The following is a 27,640-nucleotide window of genomic DNA, read 5'->3' on the forward strand; positions in this document are numbered from 1 at the left end:
ATATATATATATATATATATATATATAGAGAGAGAGAGAGAGAGAGAGAGAGAGAGAGAGAGAGAGAGAGAGAGAGAGAGAGAGAGAGAGAGAGTAAAAACACCTTCCAGAGGTTAATGTCTTCTTTTGCAGCTGCAGCATGGTGTTCTAGTTCCTATTAATGATGCCAGTTCTGAAAGTTACCCATGTCAACCAATCAACCTTTATGAGGGGTTCAATACTGTTGGTCGCAGTGATTTGGCTGCTGCAAGTAAACAAGTTAGTCGCAAGCACATAAGTATTCATGCATCCAGTGGAATGTTTCAAGTTACAGTGGTAAGGCCTACAACCTGCCTAGATATTGAGAATGTGCCTAAGATTTTCTGTACAAAACTTTTGTGATAAAGCTAATTATCCAAGCACCAAAAGGGACGGTTTGTTTGTGCCAATAATCAGCTTAAAATACTATTAACAAATAAAATTATTAGAATATTCATGCAAACTGGTTTCTTTTTGAGGAAAGCCAAGTATGAAAGGACTGTGGTACTAGAGTTTCATGAACTTATTGACTGAATAAGGGCTTGTTAACAGCCATCAAAGAGGTGGCAACTCCCATCATAAACCACAGGAACTGATGTCAAATGATGTGTGGCTCACCTCTTTTTATCTTGGAATGAGCCTACCTACGGTCTCAGTAATCATGCTCCAAAGTGCTGTGTTGAGACTTGTCTGATGCAGCAAATGCACAATATATGTCAGTAATGCTAGCCAATATGTATGACATGCAGGCAATTTGCTGCTTTAAGCTATCACTTGAAATCCTCAAATTTTGCTAGTTAGGGTCAGCCTTCATACTCAATGAAAGATATCCATTGGTGAAAACAGTAAATGAAGAAGCAGTGGCATGTTAATGCAAAAACACCAACTTTGTGCCATTTTACATGGGGATAATGCATCCAAGCTGCTCTTCCTATGCCTTGTTCCTTGCCAAAGAACCTGGCTGCTTATATTGTGCAACGAGTTCACATACCTAACGTGGGAGCATCTTATCTATGATGGATGACTTACAAGAATAAAAGTCCTTAGTTTTCTAGTAATGATTCTAGAATGTTGTGTCTTCCCAGGTTGGTCATGATGTTTTTATTTTCAACAACCCTAAAAGTTGTTGCAGAAATGTGCAAGTGAGGGCTGTTTTGTGGATGTGCCCGGTCGGCTTGAGGCAGTTTTCTCATGTCAAGATGTGTTTTCCATGTATAGGCCAGGGTTTTGGCTCTTTTCATGGCCATGTAGCTTCCTGTTGGCAAGGGGTATTTTTTCCTAGCCCTTGCAGATTTTTCACCAAGCCCTAAGGACCTTTGGTGTCCCAGGTCCCCTATTCTCTCATATATACCCCTTATTTTCCATGTCGTGGGGCAATAGGAGTGGGTCTGGCAGATTTTTTGGAACCTATATATGAGAGGGCAGTGTGTGCTTAGCGTGCAAGGCGCCCCCTGATGGGGCAGCCCTAGTTTGGGGTTTCTTGGTAGCCCATTGGGAGGGCAGCCCCTGGCATTTTTGGGGAGCAGCCCATCCCCAGTGATATTGGGCAGTGTGGTGTTTCCTCTCAGATCTGGCCTTGGAGCACCACCTTTGACAACATCCTCCTCTTAGGGGAGCTCATAGATGGGCGATCTCGTGCATACGCAGACTATCTTAGATGGAGGCCTAGGTGAGCAGAGGAGATCCTTTCCTCTAGAGGGCAACATGGCTGCCTTGAGTTGTGGATCCTCTCTATCCAGATTCATCTTGTTGCCAGAAGAAGATACAGTTTGTTGTGTATCCTCAGAGTCTCTCTCTCTCTCTCTCTCTCTCTCTCTCTCTCTCTCTCTCTCTCTCTCTAGCTAGACATGGGTACTGCACATGGATTGGCCATTTTGAATGGCCTATAGAGATTTCCCGCTGCTGGAGGTGTTACATGCTTTCCACACAGACATGGAGCCAGCTCAGAGGATTATGTCATGGCACGACCAAGCTTTATCTCTAGTGTCGAGGACCTCACAGTTGGAGCTAGTCCTGTTGGTGTGGCAGTAGATCATGCCCTTGTGTCGATAACCATCTCTTTTCAGTTTAGTGTATCACACATGCCATAGGTAGAAGCCCCTACTCGCTACATCTTTACACGGGAGACGGACTTTGTCTACATAGATGGGATCTACAGATGCGTGTGCATTGAGGAGCCAGGGCGACCAGTGGAGGAGCTTACTACTATACTGACACAGACATTGCATGATGCAGCAGAAGAGGCATACCCACACACCCAGCTTGAGCAGAGAGGACGTTTTGGGAGCATGCCCTAGAACAGCTGGTATGATGAGGAGTGCTGTGAGACGAGAGCCAAACTTCAGAGAGAGGTGCTTTTGGGGGACATCACTCACAGACAGTCACGGATTGCCTTCCGACGCCTAGTGTGGGGGAAGAAGAGGGCATTTTTGGCTCGACTAGAGCAGGATCTATATCAGCTATTCTTGAGTCAGGACTTAGGTGAGGCACGGTGACTCTTGCATGAGTACTCCCCCCCTCTTGCCATTACTTCTACAGAGGCTTGGGGTGAGTATGCATCATCTTTGTACACAGTTCTTGGACAAGCACCTCTTCCCGACCCCCTCGAGCCATGCCCACACACGTGTGCTTTTTTCACCACTGAGATGGTGAAGAAGGCCATTAACAGGATGAGGACTGGGAGAGCATATGATCATGATGGCTTAGTGGCCGAGCATTTCATGCATGCCAGAGATCTACTAGCCGAGCTTCTAGCATTTATGTTCAACCGTGCCATGTGCGAGGGCTTGCCTGATACTTGTAGCCTATCTATTATTGTACCTATCTTCAAGTCAGGAGACTCCATGGAGATTGGGAATTATCGCACTATCATGGTTGGACACACATTGGCACGGTTGTACGCATCCATTCTTGAGCAGCAACTGAGTAGATGGGCAGAGAGGGAAGGTATATGCGCAGCCTGGCAGGCAGGGTCAAGAGAGGTTTTTCTACTCTTGACCACATTTTGACACTCAGAGCCATTATTGAGGAGGGTAGATCACATGGGAGACGGATCTATCGTAGCTTTGTGGACTTCCGCAAAGCATTTGACATAGTGCCCTGAGCTAGATTGATGCGCAAACTACAGGAGATGGATTATGGGAGTACCCATAGAGCTGATTTGGGAGTATCACGTGACACATCTAACCCTATGTGTACGTGGACAAGCTACTTCATAACATGGGTTCAGTCCAGTTCAGTCAGTCTCGAAGAGGAAGTGATCTGACACTTTTGTGAGTTTGTTTGCAGACCGTGCATGTCCAGACACTTAGAGTAGATGCATATCCTCTGGTTGCACTTAGCATGATCATCAGATTTCCATCAGAACCCATCATGAGCATTTTTACAGTGCCTAGACCTATTTTCCCTATTTTTGACATTTTTCACTTATTATTTTTAAGTGACTTTTGTTGGGAACTAGGTAGGGCAAGTAGCAAGTGTAGTATATAAGAAAACCTAGCGCTAGCAAATTTGGCAGAAGAGGCAGCAGGAGCACTTGCTCAACAGGCACCTTCTCATCAGGACCCCCCACACCTAGCGTTTTTGGAACAACCAACCTAGCGCTTTCTGCATCAACCACCTAGCGTTTTCAGCATAGAGGCAAGTCCAGCGTTTTGCATGGCAAAGCAACCTGGCAACAGCAGATCAAGATCAGCCTAGCGTTTTGCATCTGCAAGACAACCGGCGACAGCAGAACCAGCAAAAGCCTTAGTGTTTTTCATTTGCAGGACAACCCATCAGCAGCAGACAACAGTTTTCCACAACAAGACTCATTTTCAGCCTAGCGTTTTTGCATCAGCCTGATACCTCAGCGTTTTTGCAGATCTTCGCTACAGAATCCACAAGTAAACCGGCATTTTCAATTTTCAGCATAGACCCACAGCAGAACAAGCCCCGAACCTCGCAGATCTCACCTTCCCGCAGCAGATCCTCGCCACACAGTCAGATCCATCGAAGTTTGCAGTTTCAGCCCGGAAAACACAGATTTCAGCATTTGCGTTTTCGGCGCGTGGTGGTCGCATCGTCGCCATCGACATCATCACCGACATAGAGTCAGAATTCAGCAGATAAAGATTTGCAGTTTTCAGCCTGTCTCATCGTCGTCGACATCGTCGGCAAGTCCAAGCATTGTAGAGATTTGTGCAATCAATAGTAGACCGCTCTCGCCATAGAGAGTGGGGAGGGTTTTGACAACATTCTGGTGTCGTATTCTTCTCTCTCTATCTCTCAGTCTCAGCACCTTCATTCACAATGTTCACCACTTTGTTTGTGTCCATGGCACTCTCTCACTAAAGGAACGGAAGGCTCTCCCTTCCGTAAGTAAAAGCAATCTTGAGCACAGTTCGAAGCACTCATCTTGAACAAAGTTCAACATTCACTTCCTCTGCACCTTACAGGGGGATCATTGCATTATACAGGTCAGTAGTGGGCCATGTACGCATCTTAGAGGGGCTATCTACATTAGTTCACTCCATTATCGGGGTGAAGCAGGGTTGCCTGCTCTCTCCTACTCTATTTGGTATGTATGTAGATAAGGTTTCTGACTATATTGAGACAGATGGTGATAGAGGTGCACAACTGGCAGGGACATGGATTCCACTATTGTTATATGCTGATGATATTGTGTTGATCTCCGAGTCTCCGGAGGGGATGCGACGTCACTTGGATGCTTTGCATAGGTTTGCCCACGTTTGTGTTCAACCTTGGTAAAACCAAGGCTATGGTGTTTAACACCACCCCACAGTGGATCAGGAGATCAACATCCGCATTCACATACGGTCATGAGACGGTGGAGTATACAGATGCTTACACCTACCTTGGGATGGTCTTTAGTGGACCAGCATTTTCATTGAGGAGAGCAACAGAGAATAGACTTACCAAAGCCTATGCAGCATTGGGTGGATTGGAGAGGATGTGTTCACAGATTCAGTTTTAGGAGCCTCGGATGAAGCTCTGGCTTTTTGACACTTTGGTGGCTTCCGCATTGCTCTATGGAGTTTAGATATGGGGGCCTTGAACCTTCAGTGGACCATCATGGGAGGTCAGGTCGCACTGATGGATGGGAGGCGGAGAAGCCTCTGGTCTCTATGATCTCACAGCTTATGAGAGCCAAGGCTTCAGTACCACATGACTTTATGCGAGCAGAACTAGCTGCCCCCCCACTAGTGGTTAAGGCGCTCACCAGATCAGTCTCCTTTATACACCACTTATGGGACCTCCCCAGAGATAGATATGCCCGCCTATCACTTGGTCCTCTCGACAGTTAGCTATGCAGGGAGATATAGCATACTGATATGGGGAGATGACATCATGGTTTCAGGTACATGGGTTCTACATGAACAGATTGCCCCCCTTGCAGTACTCATTAGATGCACCCTCTTTGACTCTTACACAGTCCGAGATCACCAGGCTCATTCGTGAGGACCTGACTCAGCTAGATACCAAGAGGACTTGGATACAGCCGGCACAAGAGCTAGGCACAAAGATGGCTTTTCGTAGAGAGCATCTTCTCCAGCTTACTGAGGATCGTTTTGTGACGAGTCACAGTTACATGGACATCCACTTATCTCATGGGATACAATGTGCTATTGCCCATATACGCACATCTTCACAATAGCTTCGGGTCGAGATTGGTAGACAACGGAGTACCAATAGAGGCCAGGACATGTCCCCTATGTCACATGGATCCTGAGACAGAGTTGCACTACGTATGCCACTGCCTGGTTTACTATGAGCTACGAGGATGCTTTCACTGCCTCCTGCTTAGAGAGGGCTTTGGACCACTCTCTAGAGTCATGGGGTATAAGGACCAGAGATGTTTGGGATTGTTTTTGCTTGAGCTGCGCAGACACAAAGAGAGCTTGATGAGAGGAGAGGCTAGCCAGTCTCAGAGATGGATCACAAACTTCTTTAGAGCGGACATTGGGCAGCCGGAGGAGCAACTACCACAATAGAGCTCACATTCTCCTCAGACTAGAGGCACGCTGATCGATTGAGCGACCGAGCGAGGGAGATCCAGATACCCATGACTGCGGAGGACTACAGAGCATCGACAGAGGCTGCATTAGAGGATTCGGGTCACTTTGGCTCAACATGCACGACGCCGGGTCAGACTACTAAGTCCTGACCAAGGAGGAGATCAATGAGATCCGATAGCGACCGATGATGGATCTCCTGTGATTTAGCTCTTTTAAGTACTGTACACCTTGCTCATGTTGTACCAACCTTGTATCAGCCCTTACCCTTATATCCCCACACACACCCACATTGTGTTGTATTAGCCCTCATTCACTACTTTCACCCTCCCCTACTCATATCCTACAGAGTTCTAACTAGCTGCTTAGTTCACATCTAGCAGTTTAGGATTCTATAGTACCCCTTGTTTCAGTACCTTTTTTATTTTTGGTTCTCAGACATTGTATCAGATTCACCGCGCCATTCTGCCTTCCCTGTTCCGATTTCCCGTTCCAGGTAACTATGGGAGAAGCGTCTACGTTGGGGCATTGCCTCCTTACAAAGGATGCAAGAGCGGCACCCATGGAGTCCTTGGATGGAGGACCGGATGCAACAGGCTCGATAGGAGCTGATCACCATTGAGGAGTGGTGTCCTGAGTTTGCCTACCATTGACAGGTATCTCAGTGGACCCAAGTGGGTGTTATGAGCGCGTCTCGAGCTAGAAGAGAGCAAGAGGAGGTGCTCACATTTAACAAGATCTTGAGACTTGATTACAACACTTAATCTTGATTACGATACTTAATACTTGAGAACTTGATACAAGGCTTGATACTAGATTAAGGAAAGTTGGTACACGACTTGGATCCAGGATTACAAGACTGGAGTACAAGACAAGACTTGGTTACAAGAACAAGACTCAAGAACTGGAAGAGGACGTACCTCGCGGGAGCCTCACAACTGCTGTTGGCAAGACTGAGGGGCTTGTAGCCCAAGACCTCTATTCATACTCAAGCTTAAGGAGGCTAAGAACCTTCTAGGCGCTTCCTTAAGCTTAAGGAGGTTAAGAAGCTTCTAGGTTCTTCTCCAAGCCTAAGGAGGTTAAGAACCTTCTAGGTGCTTCCTCAAGCTTAAGGAGGTTAAGAACCTTCTAGGTTCTTCCTCAAGCGTGTAGAACTATCTACGACCTTCTAGATTCTTCTTCAAGCTTCTTGAACTTTCTAGGACCTTCTAGTTTCTCCTAGAACTCTCTAGGACTTTTCTAAGAGCCGGCATCCGTGACAGTACCCCCTCCTCTAGCAGCGAGTTCCACGAGGAGCGGTTGTCCTTGATGTAGAGGCAGGCGTAGATGGATATTGTTGATAAAAATCACGAACTTTTGCCGGTGCACGATGGAGGTTAGCTGCAGGCTCCCATGTTTGTTCGCTTGCATCATAGCCTTTCGAATATACAAGGTACTGAAGTCTTCCACGAGAGATTCTTCAGTCAAGGATTTGCTCGACTTCATATTCTTGATGACCATCAATCTCTGAGGGCGGTGGTGGCTGTGAGCATCTGCCACGAATCTGGCATTGATGACAAGGCTCCAACAATGAAACATGGAAGACTGGATGAATTTTCATGGAATGTCGTAATTGGAGACGGTATGTGACTGGATTTACTTGGCCAATTATCATGAATGGCCCAAGTCTTTCCTAGCCCATCTTTTGTGAAGGGTGAGATGAACGTAGATCGTAGCGGAGAAGCCACACTCGATCCCCAATCTCGTATGGTGGATGTTGCATTCGTTGTTCGTTTGCGTTGGCTTGTCAATTCTTTGTAGATGTGTGGCTAAATCTGTGGCAGGCGGATTCTTCACTCGATGATTCATGTGGACATCCATCCTTGGGTGTTGACCATAATTGGCAAAGAATGGGGTATGTCGAGTGGAAGCATGAATAGTGTTGTGGTAGGCAAACTTAGCCAGGGCTAGCAATTCTACCTAATCGTCTTGACCGTAGTTTTTTGTGCATCGGAGATATTGCTCTAGAACTTGATTCACCCTCTCTGTTTGTCCATCACTCTGTGGATGACTAGTTGAAGAGAGGTTAATCTTTACTCCTAAAAGCTTGAACAATCCTCTCCAAAAGTTTGATATGAATTGTGGCCCTCGATATGAGTCAATGTCATCTGGAAGTCCATGATAGCAATAGATTAGCTTTGCCGTTCCTTCCGGTGATTGACTTGGTTGCTGGAATGAAATGTGCCATCTTTGTAAGCCTATTGACAACCACATAATTGAATCATAGCCCTTAGGAGGGGTAGATCTGTAATGAAATCCATGAGATGGAAGACCACGGTTTGCTAGGGATGGGCAAGGGCCGAAGTAATCCATGTGGGCGATGCCGTGGTGCCTTGGCCCTATTGCAATTGTCACATGTGTGTATATATTCTTATACGAGCTTCCACATTTGAGGCCACCAAAAATCCCATGTGATAAGCTCAATCGTCTTGTTTACTCCAAAATGGCTTGCTATTGGTGAATCATGCCTCTCTTGAAGTATTTGCAATCTTAGCTCTTGTGATGGTATATACAGAAGTCTCCTATAGTATAGCAATCCAGTAAAGTGCTTCTTTCTCCTTGTTGGAGTTTGAGATTGATGTCACGAGCAAGTGGGTCATTGCAGATTTTTTTCTTTGGATACATATACCGATGCAAGGTGAGGGCCCTGTCGTAACTTGTGAAGCTTGGTTTCGGTAACTCTTGCCCTATCTACTTCCTAAAAACTCTCTTACAAAGGCCTTGAAGTCATAGAGTAGAGGAGAGTTCCTTTCAAGTAGAGGTACAAACCAAGAGAGGGCCGTACCCGAGAGGAGCGTACTGATGAGACCAACTTGAGAAGCACCATCAGGGTAGCGCTCAAGTTGCATGCGTATGAACAACTTTGATCATGTCCCATCATACTTTTCAAATGGGTTGACTTTGGGCTCTCTCCTTTGTGTGGTGGATTAGCTGAAACCACAGATGGATTTTTGCACGTATTGGCTTCACGTAGTTCCTGGACTGGTCATTGAGGCTCTAGAATTTCCGGACTTGGCAAGTGTGGTTGTTCTACTTGCCCCATTGGACTAGCTGAAATCATGGGTTGATTTTGACACTTATTGGCTTTATGTAGTTCTTGCACTGGGGGTTGAAGCTCTTGCACCACTGGACCTAGCAAGTGTGGTTGCTCTACTTGCCCCACTGGACTAGCCAAATTCATGGGTGGATTTTGGCACATAGTGGCTTTATGTAGTTCTTGGACTTGGCGTTGAAGGTCTTGCACCACTTGACTTGGCAAGGCTTGATACTAGATTAAGGAAAGTTGGTACACGACTTGGATTACAAGACTGGAGTACAAGACAAGACTTGGTTACAAGAACAAGACTCGAAAACAAGACGAATTGGAAGAGTACGTACCTCACGAGAGCCTCACAACTGGTGTTGGCAAGACTGAGCGGCTTGTAGCCCAAGACCTCTATTTATACTCAAGCTTAAGGAGGTTAAGAACCTGCTAGGTGCTTCCTTAAGCTTAAGGAGGTTAAGAAGCTTCTAGGCTCTTCTTCAAGCCTAAGGAGGTTAAGAACCTTCTAGGTGCTTCCTAAAACTTAAGGAGGTTAAGAACCTTCTACATTCTTCCTCAAGCTTCTTGAACTTTCTAGGACCTTGTAGATTCTTCTAGAACTTCCTAGGACTTTTCTAAGAGCTTGTATCCATGACAGTGGGCGATAGAGTTATTGGAGAGTTTTTCGAGATGGTGGGTGCCTGCCATGCGTATACCAGTATTCGCCGCTTGAGGAGACAGGATGGGATGGTTGCCATAGAGCCTGTAGCAGGCTACAATGTCACTTTCATAGGACACACAGTTAGTACAGTTGGTCTGGTTTTGGTTCACACTGGACGGACTCTTTGGGCTGGGCAGTGACACGTAGCAGGGATACGGACGATGGTCTACTGGACATCGTGGCCAAGTCACCACCACCACTCAGTTTGGGGATAGACTCAGATGACTGACATTTATGAGCCGTTGGTGGCTCTTTATGGTTGTACATATAAGTAGTAGCTGTTGGGTCATGATTATCTTCTTCTTCATATATGGTCCAACATCGTTGTCTAGAGTAGCAAGTCTATACACAGCACGTCTGCACCATCCTTGCACATCTGAGCCTCGACACCCCCATTGTACCCGTGAGTTCTGGGCTGGAGCTGAGTGTGTTGCCACGCCAGAGTTTGTATCGGTTCTTTGAGATAGTCGAGTCCATACGTTCTGGTCTGCTGTTGTGTCTCTGTGTTGATTAGCTGCTATCTATTGTTTCCTTTGTTTTCATTCTGTTTTGAGTGAGATGTCACGCACATTGCACTGAGGAGTACCCAATCCCTTGATTAGAAGTCATTCTCTCCCATCTCTAGCTCACTCACTGAACCTGCTACCACTGTCACCCCGACAACCATTGCAGTGCCTCTTGGGCACCCTACCCCTACTGTCACCCCGACATCAACTACAGTGTCTCTTGGGCACTCTGTACCTCCAGGTGCTACTACTGCTTCTTCCAGTGGAAGTGACTCTATCTTGTTGTTCAAAATCTCTAAAGAGAACCTGCAGGAATGAAGAAATGCTATTGCAATGATTGAACTTGGCGCCGAGAAATTAGTAGCTACCCACCAGAAGCACCCGGCCACATATGCAGCCATGGAAGGCTGCTTGCGAGTTGCAGAGAGTGCCATTGCTGATAGAGATGCTACCATTTTCGCCTTGCGTCAGGCTTTACATATAAAGTCCCAGATAATTGATGACCTCAAGGCTCAAATGCAAGGATTTCGGGACATGCTAGTCCAAGGGGACATGGGGTGACAGCAGTAGCCTCAGGCTACCATGGGATATGGGTGGGTTCGTCCTGCTAGATCAGTACACACGCCCATGGGATATGGAGAGTACAGTCATCGACAGTTTGGGGGAGGTGCCCCATCACAGGAGCAGTTTGACTACCACCCTCAGGGATTTCAGCAGCCTTTGGCACCTTTGGTTCCTCGCCACACATGTCATCCTCACAGACGGCTCCTTGTGACGGCTTTGCAGGCGCACATCGACATGGGTGTGCGAGTCGGCGGCCTCAGTACACTTCAGGCCAGGTACTTCCATCCGCCGAGCAGCAGGTGGTGCTCCTTTCGTTGAGAGTCGGTTTGTGGAGAGCACTCATAGAGTCCAGAGTTTACCTATCGATCTGATGGCTCCACCTCCAGAGTCTGATACTTCGGGTTCAGCAGTGGCCACAACTCTATCTCTTGGATGACAGATTCAAGAGCTCGCCATTGTACATGTGCAATACCTAGTGGTTTTCTTTCACAGTTTTTCAGTATTCCTCTCACTGAGATGGTGAGCGGTCTTGTGGCGGGCAACGTGTAGCAGTCTACAATGTCACTTTCACAGGACCCACAGTTAGTACAATTGGTCTGGTCTGGTTCCCACTGGACGGACTCTCTGGGCTGGGCAGTGACACGTGGTAGGGATACGGACGGTGGTCTAGTGGACATGGTGGCCAAGTCACCACCACCACTCAGTTTGGGGATAGACTTAGATGGCTGACATTTATGAGCCGTTGGTGGCTCTTTATCATGATTATCTTCTTCTTCATATATGGTCCAGCGTCGTCGTCTAGAGTAGTGAGTCTATACACAGCACGTCTGCACTATCCCTGCACATCTGAGCCTCAACACCCCCATTGTACCCGTGAGTTCGGGGCTGGAGCTGAGTGTCGTGTTACGCCAGAGTCTGTATCGGTGCTTTGAGATAGTCGAGTCCATATGTTTTGGTTTGCTGTTGTGTCTCTATGTTGATCACCTGTTATCTATTGTTTCCTTTGTTTTCATTCTGTTTTGAGTGAGATGTCACGCACATTGCACTGAGGAGCACCCACTGTAGAGAGCACGACACACTATCCGCGCTTCAGAGCTTGAAAACACACGAGCAGTAGCTACTGATGTTTACAGAGAGTTTCTCTCAGCTGAGCCGTAGTAAGGGCGCAGGGAGGCATGCATAGAGCAAGTGTGGGCGCAGATGCCTGGCCTCGTCCTTGAGGTGATGCAGCAGTTGCTTGAGAGCCCTCATGCGGAAGAGCTTCAGGAGGCTCTCAGAGCACTCCCTCGTGGTAGTTGCGTAGGAGAGGATGATTTGACTCCCAGCTTCTTCTTGGAGTAATGGTAGGTGCTTGGACAGGATTTATGTAGTGTATACCAGCACATTTTGCGCACTGGGGAGATGGCTGATAGCATGAGCGATGGTTTGATCTGCCTCATCCCCAAGGAGGGGGGAGCTCATATGAAATTTGGGAGTGGCAGCGTATCACCATTCTCAACTCAGCCTACAAAATTCTTGCAAATGCTCAGAGTTTGAGAATTCAACTTCTACTTGAGAGCATCATACATAAGACTCATAAAGGCTTTGTCAAGGAGCACATCATTCTTTTGACAACATTTTCACCTTGTGGGAGGCGACTGCCTCACCCGCCTGCGAGGCGAGGATCTTGTGGTGCTCCTTCTCGACTTTGAGAAGGCCTGCGACAGAGTCGATTGGGACTACTTGGAGGGCACTTTGCGCACGATGGGTTTTTCAGATGCATGGATGAGAGGGGTGTATGCTCTCTACAGATGTGCCCATAGTCAGGTGTTGCTCGCAGGAGGTTGAGGAGACGCTTTATACTTACACACTCTATACAGCAGGGCTGCCCTCTTGTCCCTTTCCTGTTCCTTTTCTACGTAGAGGCGATGAGCAGATTTTTGGTCTCATAGGAGGTTCCAAGGTTGGGTTGTGTGGCAGTTACCCATTAGGGGAGAGGATCTTTTGGTCATTGAGTTTTTTGAGGACTCAGGCATGTTTTTGGAGGGCTATGAGGCCAATTTGCACACACAGTGTGAGAAGACCCTGGAGGTGTTTTGCTGTGTGTCGGGAGCACTGATCAACTGGCGAAAGACATTTTCTTTTTGGGTTGGTGATGCTCCCATTCCTGACTAGATGCCTGGAGAGGGCTTTCATTGGTGCCCTCCAGGGACGCCCGTTCGCTACTTGGGCTGCTAGGTTGGCTTGGACTTGTCACCAGAGCAGCAGATTTCTCCCCTCCTCCTAGCCATTAGGAGGAAGCTGTTACATTGGATCGAGGTTGGCAGGGCGGTGGTGGCTAACCAGGTGCTCTTGGCCACCATGTGGTACATCACATCTTGCTGGATCTTCTCGAGCTCTGATATCAGCCGGCTGGAGAGGTTGATCAAGAACCTTTTGTGGATAGGGAGAGACACGTAGTCGGCTCGGGCCAAAGTCTCCTAGCAGGTCATGACCTTACCTTGCTCTTAGTGGGGGTTGGGTATCATCGATCCAGCGCAGCAGAGTAGAGCCCTCCTTGGGAAGCTCATTGTCAGGGGTTTTCTTCTAGGGGAGGAGCCGTGGAAAGAGCTTTTGTTACATTGGATCAGAGGTCGAGTTCCATAGACGGGTGGCCCTTGGAGCCCTTCCACTCGTTGGATTCTCACAGAGATGCGCAAAGTGGGCCTGAGTAGGAGATGGGAGGACCGTTTCGTGTCGAGCTTACTTCGGTCTTGGGAGTAGGGGGCATTTGAGGGGGTAACTTGAGCAGTACCAGGCCACATGCATTGAGGAGCGCTTGAGGCAGCCTCTTACATAGAACCTGTTGGTCAGTACACAACGAGGTCACATGGTTGGCAGTTGACTCCATGTCTTATGGGGTCCCATGACAGAGGGTCCAGCCTGCACCCTGGGAGACTAGTTGCAATTTACAACACTCCCTGAGGAGAGTTAGAGCATGCAAATGCGCGACATGAGGGGGGTATAGAGCATGTGTTAGGACATCGTCGAGGGTATACCAGCAGAGTGGCACACGCCTCTCCAGCCGGCAGTTCCCAGTCGGATGGGGGTCTTTACCCCCCTTGAGGTCCTCATTGCAGTTCGGACCTGCTCTGACTCAAGTCTTTGCCTGTTCTTTGAGGTTCAACGAGAGGGTCGCCTGCACAGAGTTGCTACTGAGGCACCAGAGGTAGCAAAGTGTTGCTTTCAGCGGATTCGAGTTGTGGGCATCAGAGGAAGGATTTGTGTGGTGGTGATCTTGACCCGACAGATCTTGAGACAGGACATTGGAGGCTCTGGGCTTGGGAGAGTCGCCCTCTATCGCGAGTGGAGTGGGACCTTGGGGAGTGGTTTTGGCGGGACCCTTTTGCTTTAGTTGGTCACCTAGGGATTCCCTTTTTCCAGTATACAGCATGACTAGGGTGCCACATACTGGTTGCTCGGAGAGAGGCTCACCTTGTTGCAGCAGGGCACTAGCAGGAGGAGGGTCTCATAAGTGGCTTGTTGCCCATCGAGCTACGGCAGTGGGGAATTGGTTGGTCAACAGTGGCCATCCGGCGGGCTGTGCTGTGTATGACCACCCACTTGAGTCACAAAGGCATTGCCTATGGGATTGCCCCATGGCACAACAGGTTTGGCTTCGGATTCTATGCCTGATGCCAGCCCTATCGTCAGCTAGAGAAAACATTGGGGTGCTGTTGCTTGGTCCACTCTCATAGGCCCAACACTTCGTTTTGAGCTGTCCTTAGCTAGCAGGATGATTGTGATACAGGAGGGTCGGCCTATACTCCAGCCTGTCATCATAGAGCTTATGCCCCAGGAGTGGAGTAGTGATAGAGACCTTTGCTGGGAGCTTATGTGTCATAAATTATAATATCTAAATTTACCAAATGATTTTCTCATATTAAACTGATCATTTAATATGGGAAGATAAAAGGGGAACAAGAGTTAGGATATAGATATGTGCTTCTAAACATATCTCAATAGGAGACCAAAAGGAGAAATGGTTGCATCTCAATAGGGGTCCAAAAGGAGACGGTCTACCAAAGAGCAATGTGTAATAAGTGCTTATAGATTTGCCTCAGCAAGGGACCAAGAGGAGAGATGGTTACATCTCAATTGGGGTCCAAAAGGAGGTAGTCTATCAAAGAGCAATGTGCATCTAATGGAGCTTAAAAGACTTTAGGGTTAGCTTCATTAAAGACCTCCAAAAGTTAGCGTTAAAAAGTCCTTTGATCTTAGGCAAGCTAGGGTTGACCTTGAGGTGGAAATCCTACCCAAGTATGAGGTGCTTGCCGGCTTGCTAAGTAGGGTTGTCCATAGCTTGATGCAACCTAGTAATAAGATAATTGATAAACATGGGGGCATCATCATTAGCACCTTTATGTGCAAAATCAAAGTTATCAATGTTCATTATACTCTCTTGGTTATTGTCAGCCATGCAATTATACTTATGTATTTACTTAGTGTATCCTTTGGCAATTCAAAACCTTAGTTGCTACTTCTCTTACCCTTTGAAAATAAGCACTTAAGTATCTACATCCACGGCTCGAATTGGTTAATTATAGAGAGTAGTGGAGTGGGTCTAACATAGCAGAATGACTTAGGGATAGCTCCTTTCGAACTTCTTATGGCTCAATAATGGTAAAGCCATAGGCAAGTCTAAAAAGACCCCATTATTAAGACCAAAGCTCTCGAGGTGTGCACCTTATCCCACATAGTGGGATCAAAAAAATCGATAATATATCCCAATCCCACTTACCCTAATATAATTAACAAAATCAACCATTAATAGGCTACTTACGGACCTCTCTTCTTAAGTAAGAGAAGAGAAACCAAATGCTCTGATACCAATGTAATGGAAATGGCCTATGAACTTTGAGAATAGCGGAATCAAGAGAATTATAGTGAGCATTTTTGTGAAATTACTTTGAGAACATAGAGGTGAACTTAATTGATGGTAGCAACATGAACATAGTACTTAGTTAACTTGGCATGAACAATACTTTTGCAAGAAAGAGAGAGAGTATTAGAGAACATGATAATACTTTAGGACCGGATTTACTTGGAGCCGAGTCTCCCCTCCAAAAGGCGTTTGTATTATAGATTCTCTCATCAAGAGAGACTTGGTACAATACAATCTTTGTGTTCCTTGTGACCTTGGTGATTCTATGAAGATGGAAAGCTTCATGCATCACGAGCATAACATAAACTTTGCAAAAAGCATTAACTATCCCAAGCCTCAGTCCCAAGGCCTCAAACACCTTCGAAGGTGGCGAGAGCTAGTGTGGAATGAGGGTAGGGAAGAGGAAGAAGAGTAATCCATAGGAGAAAGAATTAGTTCCTCACTTATCATCACTCACTTGCTTAGGATAACATAATAGCATGGTAATGAAGATGAAGAAGATGGCAAGCTTAAGCATTGAAGCATGGCTCTTGGTTGGATTTGCATTCCATAGCCAAGGGTGTTGGTGTAGGCTCTCCACTTCTCAACAAGCTTGGAGAAGGAGATGGAGCTCTTGCACTTTGCACTCCACACAATGAGAGAGTGTGTGTTTCTGTGGGAGAGTCTACCCCCCTCTCTTGCTTGGTCCACTCCCCCCCCCCCCCCCCCCCCCTCTCTCTCTCTCGCTCGCTTGTTCGTATTATTTAATTGTATCATTTGGACATGTGTCCTCTTTTGCCTCTTTGAGATAAAGAGCTTAATTATTTATTTTTATGCATCTAAATTTCATTGGACCCCTTTAAAACCTATCCAATAGGATTCAAGCACATCATGAGGGCCTCATGTGGAGGATTTTGACATGTGTCTTTTATGCTTCTTAAGTCATTTGGTTTGAATTGAATAATTCAAGCACTATGTCATTTAAGCATGGAAACCGTTTATGCCTCTTGAGAGTTTATCTTTGAATTGAACACTTCCAGAACCTTAGTCATTTAAGCATGAAAAACACCTCAAGCTTGATAAAGGTTCCCACAAACACTTTAAGCACTTTAGTTAGCAAGCCGACAAGAACCTCATCCTTAGGTAGGATTTCCACCTCAAGGTCAACCCTAACTTGCCTAAGGTCAAAGGACTTTTTAACACTAACTTTTAGAGGTCTTTAATGAAGCTAACCCTAAGGTCTTTTAAGCTCTATTAGATGCACGTTGCTTTTTAATAGACCACCTCCTTGTGGACCCCTATTGAGATGCAACCATCTCTCCTCTTGGTCCTTTGCTGAGGTAAATCTATAAGCACTTATTGCACATTGCTCTTTGGTAGACCGTTTCCTTTTAGACCCCTATTGAGATGCAACCATTTCTCCTTTTGGTCCCCTTTTGAGATATGTTTAGAAGCACATATCTATATCCTAACTCTTGTTCCCCTTCTATCTTCCCATATTAAATGATCAGTTTAATATGAGAAAATCATTATTATAATTTATGACATTATGTGCAGCCTGACGCTTTGGTTTATATGGAGAGAGCCCGTTGCTTTTGCATGTTCGAGGGCTGTCCCATCCCACTGGTGGAGACTGTACAAGATATATGGCTGGAACTGATCTACACACTTTGAGGTCAGTTCGAGAGGTTGCAAGGGGGAGTGCCGTGAGGCATTCCTACGACTGTGGCGTCTAGGGCTTTTCTACACTATGGTCCATGTGGGCAGTACATGCCACTTGTGAGGTTGTTTCCTCCTCCCATATCCTTATTTAGCCATCATTGTACATAGCTCACTTTTTCATCGGGAGTCTCCCCTCATGCTGCTGTAGTCCCCCCTCTTGTTGGGGAAGTTTGTAGCCCAATGGGCAGTTGTATTAACTAATAGAAGGATCTTTTTCTTGGAAATTTGTTTTTCTAGGATTAGCACCACTAATCCTCACAAAGAGGGTTTACAATCTAGTTGGTGGCTTTCTCTAGCACCTGTTTATTCTCTTACAGAGCTTGGGAGCAGGATCTCTCAATCTTGGGATGTGTTTTCCATTTATAGCCTGGAGTGTTGGCTCTTTCGATGGCCGTGTAACTTCATGCTGGCAAGGGGTATTTTTCCCTAGCCCTTGCAGATATTTCCCCAATTTCTAGGGGCCTCTGGTGTCTCAGATCCCCTATTTTAAGAAAAGAATTTCCTAATGTGAAGTAGCAAAAGGTGATCACTAACATCATATGAAGCTGAACAAATGAAATAAGTCAAATATGAGTTATATTAAGTCTCTGAAAGCAGACATGATGAAGATGTGTGCTGCATTGTTTGTGCTGAAGGATAGTATTCCAACTGAAATCTCCAGCCAGAGCCCACTTACACACAGATGATGCCTCAATGTGTTTCGTCTGAGCTGGAAACATGGGGTTCTTGGCTAGTGCACCTCAATGTGTTTTGCCTGAGCATGAAACACAGGTTCTTGGCCTTGGCAATGCAACTCTACTTGTTGAATGAAAGGAGTGTAACATCAGTCAAATTCCAACTGCACTAGTAATTGTTGAACTCAAATCGCCTCGCAATCCATGTAGCAAAGCTGAGATTGTATACTCTCATCTTTCGTTATGTCAAAGAAAAAGAGCGTCTCCACCAAGTATTTGCAAAGCCCTGACCGTGCCATAATGTAGTCCATAGTTGCATTCAAACTTTTCGGAAATGAATTAGAGACTCTTGCAAAGTTTGATAAACTTCATGCTTGAAAATATCTTATCAAAATTTGGTTTTTAAAACATGAACTAGATTTCAGACAAGCAATGGGTGACCCTTTTTAATAAGATTGGGAATCAGATGTTTCAAATTTGAACTCGCTTTTTGGACTTGCCATGAAAGTATGCACTGGAATCATTGATAGGGCTTACAACCTCCTAAAAATTCATGCTTGTGTGTGATTGAGCTCAAGATTTGAGTCATAGTCGAATCGTACTTTGTACTCATTTGTGTTGGTATTAAATAACTATGAGATAGTCCCACTCTCCTCTCTACATATGATGAGGGCCACTCCAGTGGAGATATCCAATCGAAACTCTTATGTGAATGAATCACTATCACATAAATACCAGGGTCACAAACTGAAAACTATAACTGCTCCTGCACTTGTACCTGCTTAATATGGCATACTTTCGTCATCTGAGAATTATTGTTTTAGCCTTGTCTGTGACTTCTCTGCAATTCAAGTCATGGTTGCACATGAGAAAGCCTTCATGAACGTAGTGCTAGGCAATGACTGTTTCTGCTTTTGCTGGCACAGAGAGATGAAGCTTTATGAACTGTATACAGGTTCTGAGTCAATTGTTTTTTTTGTGGTTGTGAAAATACCGTTTATTGCATGACATTTGTAGGAAGGTCAAAATCCAATTGTTTTGAAGAAAGGGACTGAGAGGCATGAATTGAAACATCAAGAAAAAGCTTCAATTTTTGCTGGAGACATAGTGGAGCTCCTTCCGGGAAAACATGCATTCCAGTTAACAGTGTCTTCAAGCAACAATGATGAGGCCATGGTTAATGCAGAGGAACAAAAAGTGCTGGTCAAGAGGAAGAGACAAGAACTGGAAGATGAATCATTGGCCAGGGCTTTGCAAGTGACTATTACTTCTATTCTTCTTTTGAGAGCTTGCTTTTGATATCTTAGTTCTAGGCTGAATTGCTTGTGTAACTTTTGACAAGGCCATTGAGGATGAAGGTGCACAGGTATCCTGTGTTCGGCGGGAATCCATTTCAAAAGCAGTTAATTCAAGCAATCCTGCTTTAAGCTCAGAGATCAGCTATAAACGTCATAAGTTTACCCATGGCCACTATCCAAGGACTTTCCAGCTTTTGAAAGTCAAAGGGCTTCCAAGCTGGGCAAACTCAACATGCTTATCCATTCAAGATGTGATTGAGGTCAATTCTACCTTTTTTTCTGACTCTAGTCATTCTCTTAGCTCATAGTGTGCGGAATTCTGATCTTGTACATGCAGATCTATTGAGTATTATTTAGAGAAGTGATTGCTCCAGAGTTCTGCTGGTTGCACACATTTTTTATGCTTCATTCAGTAACCGTTCTAATTGTCACTAACAATCTCTTGTAGGGCCGCGAAAACAGTGCATTAAATGCTTTTTTAAAAAAAAATTCACAAAGTAGATCCTTCCATTAGTTAAGAAATTGTGCATAGGGCTACACACCCCACTAGAGAGGGTCTATATACAAATAGGGGAGACTCGCCCAAAATAAAACCAGCACATGTACAATGGGAGAGTCTCCCAAAATAAAACCACCATATGTACAATGGCTATATCATAAAATGTGGGGTGGAGGAAGGAGGGGGGGGGGGGGGAAGGGGTGGGGGGGAGAGTCAGATAGGTGGCCAGTACTGCCAGCGGATGCCATGCTCCATCAGAAACAAAGAGCCCAACCGTTAGAGGCTAATGAAGGCCTTGAGCCGTCTGTTGGTTCAATCCGAAGTGCCTTGTATGTGATCATGTTGTCCTCTGAGTGTGAATCAGCTTAGCCAAGAATCCTGTAGCAAGGCTACAATGTCACTTGCACAGGACAAGCAATTACAGTTACAGTTGGTCTTGGGTTCACACTGGATGCACTCTCGCCTAGGCTACACTGTCATTTGCACAGGATAGGCAGTTACAGTTATAGTTGGTCTTGGGTGCACACTGGATGGACTCTCCCTTGAGTAGTGACACGTGGCAGAGACATGGGTGGCACGGGTGGTAGTGGCGAGGGCCAGGGCGAGGAAGGTAGGGAGAGGGCTAGGGGTAGGTGAGGGCAAGGGCGAGGGGGTAGGTATGGGGAGGGCGAGGCCAAGGGAGGTAGGGAGAGGGCGAGGCCTAGGAAGGGGGCGAGGGCCAAGGAGGTAGGGAGAGGGCGAGTAGGGGGAGGGCAAGGGTGAGGAGGTGTGAGTGGGACTAGGGTTGTAGATGAAGTCCATGTACCACTGGTTGAAAGAGGAGATGCTACAGAGCGCAGCCACCATGAGCAAGACAACTATGATGAGAATGGAATTCATCAAGCAGGACGAGCTCTGTGAAGGGAGCTTTGTTCTCGGAGGAGATTTTTGCCTGCTTCTATGATCCTCCATAGGCTCACCAAATTCAAAGACTTCCACCAAGGGCGCATCCGGGGTAACTTCTATGACAGTCAACCTTTGAGCTGGCTCAGGTGGCTCATTGGGTTTAGTTACTGTGGAAACATTGGAAGAAGGTGTACCTCTATGCAAAGAGTGAATAGAGACTCCATAACAAGGCATAGATTTGGTAGCCTCCAACCACTCCAGCAGATCTTCGTCAGATGCATCAGGTGTAGTAGGCTGTTCTTGTTCAAGGTTGGTTTCCATTGACAAAGAAACTTGCTGCACCACTGGATCCATACCTCCTTCCAAGAGGATGGGTTGCATAGGGGAGCCAGAAGTTTGTATCCACATTGCGTCGTTTCCCCAATCATGAAGTGCTTCAGTGTGTCGCAGCCATGGTCTTCCAATGAGCAAAGGAAATCCGCCCTCAATCTGGGGAAGACGAACCACAACAAAATCCAAGGTAAAAGTAAAGTCTTGTACCTGCAGAGGCACATTGTCCACTATGCCCACTGGGTAGACCATCCACTGGTCGGCCAATGTAACTGTGAATGGAGCAGGGCGAGTAGGCTGTAGACCTAGAGCTAACATGGTGAGCTCGGGCATCAGGTTGATGCCAGATCCACCATCCACTATCACTTTTGAGAATTGCCGACCCAAAACGGACACTGTCAGGCGAGGGCTTTTATAATCAGTGAGTGGAGCAGTGGGATTGGATATCATATAGGACTCTGATGGTCGCACTGGGAGGTGCCCGCCACTAGGACCTGCTCCAGGATAAAGTGATTGAATAACAGCAATCGTGTCACTTCTAAACTTTGCATCTAGTCGCAACATGTCATAGAGGGACACTTGTTGGAAGGTGCTCTTCAAGACTGACTCTGCTATAAGCTTTTCGTGTTCTACCAGTTGTTTCTCGGGTACCCTGATCTTTTGTAGATCGGAAACTGCTGCCAAGAAAGCTTCATCAATATCGGAGAGCAAAGATGTGGATTCTTTCATGGCACTGGGGGATGGCATGTTAATAGCTGCAAGCAGGGTATCCACTGGTGTGAGACTGTGTGGGGGAGTTGAACTTGTTGGAATGCTAAGACCGAGAGCGGCTCTCTAGGCCTAGGTGAGGACGCCCGATGGCTCCTCTGCCAATTGCGGTGGCTTATTTTTAGGGGTAACCACGTGGGTAGAAGGGGGCGGCTGAGAAACAGTGCTAACTGCTATCAAATTGAGCTTGGGAAAGGCAAACTCAATCTGGCTTTGACTTGGGTTCGAAGCCGTGGATGCACGAATTTTAGGGCAATCCTTACTGTAGTGATCCTTAATATCAGGGCAATGACGGCAGGGAGGGGACCCTTCGGGCAAAGGGCATTTGCTTTGGTACTGACCATATTCCCCGCATGTGTAGCACAAAATGGGCCGATTCAATGGACGAGTCGAAGGACGAGGTGGTCCTTGATCCATGGAGTTGGAGGTGGAGGCATAGAAGCTGTGAGGTGAGGAGGGAGCATGGGTGTGATAAAAGCTCTGAGAGGGAAAAGTGCTATGCATACCTTGCATTGGAGGGGCTGACAATAAAGGTGGCATGTGGTGTGGATGGCCACATGGAGAGACCATGTTGGATGCAGGTGCTTGCCCTTGTTGAAAACTAGGACCAAGACTTCGCTGTATTTGACGCAACCCCTTGAGGTAGTAGCAATCCTTGTCTTCATGCCCCGATTTTTCGCAGAAGTGGCAGTAAACCCAAAGGGGATAGTCCTGTGGAGGGTGTCCTGGAGAGTGGCATGAGCTGCACCATACCATAGCCTTTGTCTTCTGCTGCGCCTGAAGCTGTTCTAGCTCTCTCTTGATTTGATCCAAAGCCTCGTGATGTAGGGACTTTTCTTGTCTGAATGGAGTTGATTTGTCCTCTTGAAGAGCGCGTTGAAGTTTCAGGGCTTCAAGTTCCCTGCGCAAGGAAGTCAATGGATCAACAGAACTACTTTCCGAAAACCCAGAAGGAGTTTCTATGGGAAGGGAGTTGCCTAACAGCTTCCTAGCCCCCTCTATCCTAGTAGCAGCTGCGATGAACTCCTCGAGAGTGGCGTCGGGTCGGAGACTCTCTCGGAGTTTTTGCTGAGAAGTTTTGGGAAGCGCCTTCTCCACCCACTTTTTAACCATGAATTCACCGGGTTGTTGGGGGAGCTTGGCCACCAGCGACTTAGTTTTAGTCATAAGCTTTGCAAAAGTCTCCTCTGGCTTGAGCACCATGTTGGCCAACTCATCCAACACCTTCTCCTGGTAGTCACCTGGCCTGAAAGTTGCACAGAACTGCCCAAGTTGCAAAATGGTTCTCTGCAAACTGGTTGTACCATTTATTTGCTAAGCCATCCAAGGTGGATGGAAATAGTACCAAATAAGCATCTTCTCTGTTCAGACCACGACCCCTACAGAGAGAGACAAACCTTCTTGCATGGTCGTCAGCATCTCTGAAGAGAGTCCTTTGAAGGTAGGGAACTTGATATTTACCTTGGCCAGAACACTAGCTAACGGCTCCATGGCCCCTTGTGTAGCCTGTTGCACAATAGCCTGTTGTAGCAGAATAGGAGAGAGCTTTACTGGAGAAGGTGATCGAGAAGATGCGGAACCGGACGAAGGAATGGGTGATGTCGTATGTGTAGGTATAGGTGATGAGGTTGATGGACTTCTACAAGGTGTCAAAGGTCGTCTTCTGTGATAGTACTTCAGAGGGCTCAGTAGTGCGCTTTGACGCTCGACTGACCGCCTTGTATGTGTCATGTAGCGGACCACCAATCCAACCAAACTTTGGCAAAAAAGGGCCCCTAACTGTGGGCTAAACAACAAAGGTCTAGACTAGGACAAGTGAGGATAGTGACCAGACCACCTGGTCCAGGACCACCAATGACTAGACCACCTAGCTGGACCAAGACGAAGAGAACTGTACCAAGGCGAGTAGGACTGGTAGGGACTAGACCAGGACCAGAGACGAGGACCAGAGACTAGGGACTAGATGAGGACGAGAGACGAGGACCAGAGACTAGATGAGTACCAGAGACGAGGACCAGAGACGACGACGAGGACTGGTTGGACTAGGGCAGGAGAGGACCAGACCAACAGACTAGCAACCGAAATGCAAGCAAAGGGGCGAAGCTCGGTAACAACGAACTAGCTTTCCGATTTGTATCTCAACAGACAGTGAGACTTCATGTGATGTCCCACCGTGATCGCCAAAATGAGAGCACCTGTAGCGCGGATAATGTGTCGTGCTCTCTACAGTGGGTGGTCCTCAGTGCAATGTGCGTGACAATCTCACTCAAACAGATTGAACAAACAGACTGAACAGAAAGGAAACAATAGACATCAACAGAGCTCACAAAGTCACAACAGCAGACCAGAACATATGACTCGACTATCTCAAAGACTGATACAGACTCTGGCGTGGCAGCACACTCAGCTCCAGCCCAGGACTCACAGGTACAATGGGGGTGTCGAGGCTCAGATGTGCAGGGATGGTGAAGATATGGTCTGTGGATAGACTCACTCTAGACGACTGCGTACAAGATCAGAGGTGAAGAAGATAATGGAATAACCAACCGCTACTACTCATATGTACCACCATAAAGAGCCACCAATGGCTCATAAATGTCAGCCATGTGGTGACCTGGCCACGAGGTCCTCTAGACCACCGTCGGTACCCTGCCACGTGTCACTCCCCAGCCTAGAGGGTCCGTCCAGTGTCCGTCCAGTGTGAACCAGCCTAGACCTGTCCTGTGAAAGACATTGTACCGTGAAGGACACTGTAGCCTTGCTACAACAACCTATAGCAGGGCTACGATGTCACTAGCATGGGACAAGCAGTTGGGCTTGAGTTCACACTGGGCGGACTCTTGCATGGGCTGTGACACGTGGCAAGTGTTACGGATGGTGGTCCAGTGGACACCGTGGCCAGATCACCACCACCTCAGTTAGGAGATAGGCTTAGTTGGATTGGGATATCTGCCAGCTGTTGGTGGCTTTTAGGAGATACATATGAGTGGTTGGTTCCAGTAAGTGGTACGCATCATCATCTACTTTTGTGTGGTCAGTTATCTAGAGTCCATTATCTTCAGTTATACACAGCACGTCTGCACCATCTCGGCACAGTTGAGCTTCGACACCCCCACTGTACCTATGAGATCTGGGTTGGAGGTGAGTGTTTTGCCATGCCAGAGTCTGTATCGGTTTCTTTGAGTTTGTCGATTCATGCTGTTCATGTTCAGGTTCTGCTGAGTCTTACTGCTATTGCTCTGTTGCTCATTGTCGTCTGTGTTCGCATTCTGTGGAGTGAGACATCACGCACATTGCATTGAGGAGCACCACTATAGAGGGCACGACACATTATCTCTGCTACAAACGCACATCTACATCTTCAAGCCCAAGTCAGAGCCAACCTGAATTCACCTTTCCCAAGATCAATCTGATAGCAATAAGCACCAACTCCCAACCGCCATCTTTTGCCCATGTGGTTGCCCCTCAAGACAAGTTGCATATGGTAGAGGAGCCAGCTGGTGTCCTCGCTCGGTGTAATGTGCAGCGGAAGTGAATGGTGGTGTATGCTCAAGATGAGTGATCAGTGAGTGCTTAAGGTTCCTTTTATTTAAGGGAAGGAAGAGCCTTCCTTGACTTAATGTGAGATTGTACAATATGGCTGAAAACGCTGGTGTATGGGTACACGAGGTTCTGGGTACTGCTTGGTACTTGAGAGGCTCCTTGCTCTGCTCCTCTAGCTGATACTGGTGACCCAAGGGTTGTGTTTATAGGTGCACAAAGTTGGGTCAGGCAGCCATCCAACAAATCCCACAATCTGGTAAATGAAAAGTCACTTATTAATAAAATGCAGTTCAAGAGGCGTTTCACGCGCAATTGGGGAAAATGGTCCAGTGCGGTGAAAATGCTTATGCTTGGTGCAGGGTATTGATGCTAACGCTAATGGGTTGTGCAATCAGAGGGTACAAAGCTACTCTAACTGCCTGGACATGCACGTCGTGCGCGCAGGCTCACAAAGGTGCCAAGACACTGCCTAGGCTGACCTAAACCCTAGAAGTAAGTACAGCTTGTCCACATGCACATAGGGTTAGATGTGCACATGACAGTCGAGCATAGAGGGCAGCCCTCGGCCTCAATCTTCCAGCAGGTCCAACTCTTCCCTCCCCAATGAATACACCTCTTCCAGCAGCTGACAAGCCATCCCCTAGTGCAAAGAGAGGATCTCCATCTTTGCTCTCCGATATTGATGGGGATTTCTTGGAAGCTGTAACTAAGCTATAGCAGATCAAGGTACCAAAGAAAACAGTAGTAGACAATGAAAAGCCTACAACAAATAGTATCTTGAAGAACACTTTCCAACAAGTGTCGCTCTATGACATGCTTCGGCTAGATGCAAGTTTTCGAACTGACACCCTTGCTGTTATTTAGTCACTTTACCTCGAAACAGGTCCTAGTGGTGGGCACCTCCCAATGCAACCATCACAGTCCTAAATGATATCCTGCCCCGCTCACTGATTATAGAAGCCCTTGTCTTACTGTGTCCATCTTGGGGCGGCAATTCTCAGGCGTGATAGTGGATGGTGGATTGGGTATCAACCTGATGCCTCAGTTCACAATGTTGGCATTAGGTCCGCAGCTTACTCGACCTGGCCCCATCATAATTACTTTAGCCGACCAAAGGACAGTCTACCCATTGGACAAGGTGCCTTTGCAAGTAGAAGAATTCACCTTTAGCTTGGATTTTGTTCTGGATCGTCTTCCACAGGTTGAGGAGGATTTCATTTGCTCATTGGTGGACCATGGCTGCGGCACACTAAAGCGCTACATGATGGGAAATGACGCCACGTGGATACATACTCCTGGCTCCCGAATGACACCTATTTGCCTTGAAGGGGGGGATGGATCCACAGTGGTGCATCATAGTTCTTTGTCAGTGGAATCCAACCTTGAACTGGAATGGCCGACCCCACTTGACGGGCCAGAGGAAGACCTGTTTGAGTGGCTAGAAGCTACTAAGTCTTTGCCTTGTTATGAGGTTTCTATTCTATCTTTGCCGGAGGATACTGTATCTTCCAACGTCCTTACAATAGCTAGCCCTAATGTGCCACCCAGCCAAAATGCAGGGGTTGGGGTCAGAGAGGGTGATGCCTCACATGCTTCTATAGTGGAAGCCTTTGGGTTTGGTGAGCCCCTAAAGAACCATAGAACAGGAAGAAAATCTTCTTTACAAGAGTTAGCCCAGCCCTCAACCTCTGTGTCTGATGAACATCTTCAGCCGTGCCCTCTCCAGACCCAGTAAAAGAAGTCAACTTGATAGACTCTGACAACCCCCAACCCATTCTTTTGGCTGCATGGCTATGGGATCACTCGGTGCTGCTAGACCGGGTACATGTCTCCAAGTGGGAAATCGAAGATCCATATTCACATAACTTTTTTTCCTGTTAAAGTAGACCCAGCCTGCTCTTATCTATGCGTTCCATTTACAGGAAAAACCAATAAAAAATTTCAGCTTTCAACAATCTTAAAAGCTCTAATTCTGTCACAAAAATGAATGCAATAGATATTTTCATCAATCAAGAAGGTAATTGTATCATGGTTAAGTGGTTGGTGGTGCCAAGCTTTGGATGTGACCAGACAAAGACTCTTGCTATTGCCTGGAGATTTTTTGGCAGACAATCTAGGTTGCTGGTGTAGCTGCACTTGTATCACAGGATGGTTC

At 46.8% G+C, this 27,640-nt stretch overlaps 1 protein-coding gene across 4 annotated transcripts in view; it reads left to right on the forward strand.

The window, feature by feature from the left end:
• The window catches only part of TDP1 (tyrosyl-DNA phosphodiesterase-like protein), a 143,201-nt gene that overhangs the window by 42,428 nt on the left and 73,133 nt on the right, over positions 1 to 27,640 (forward strand). For 3 of the 4 annotated variants that reach the window (XM_086489271.1, XM_086489272.1, XM_086489269.1), the window contains exons 2-4: positions 133 to 315; positions 19,180 to 19,419; positions 19,505 to 19,720. In XM_086489271.1, the coding sequence (XP_086345397.1) occupies positions 133 to 315; positions 19,180 to 19,419; positions 19,505 to 19,720 (639 nt within the window). The remainder of the gene's footprint in view (positions 1 to 132; positions 316 to 19,179; positions 19,420 to 19,504; positions 19,721 to 27,640) is intronic. The other variant, XM_086489270.1, reaches the window with a different exon arrangement.

This window comes from Adiantum capillus-veneris, chromosome 18, assembly GCF_014529385.1.
Source record: "Adiantum capillus-veneris isolate H3 chromosome 18, ASM1452938v2, whole genome shotgun sequence".
NCBI lineage: Eukaryota > Viridiplantae > Streptophyta > Polypodiopsida > Polypodiales > Pteridaceae > Adiantum > Adiantum capillus-veneris.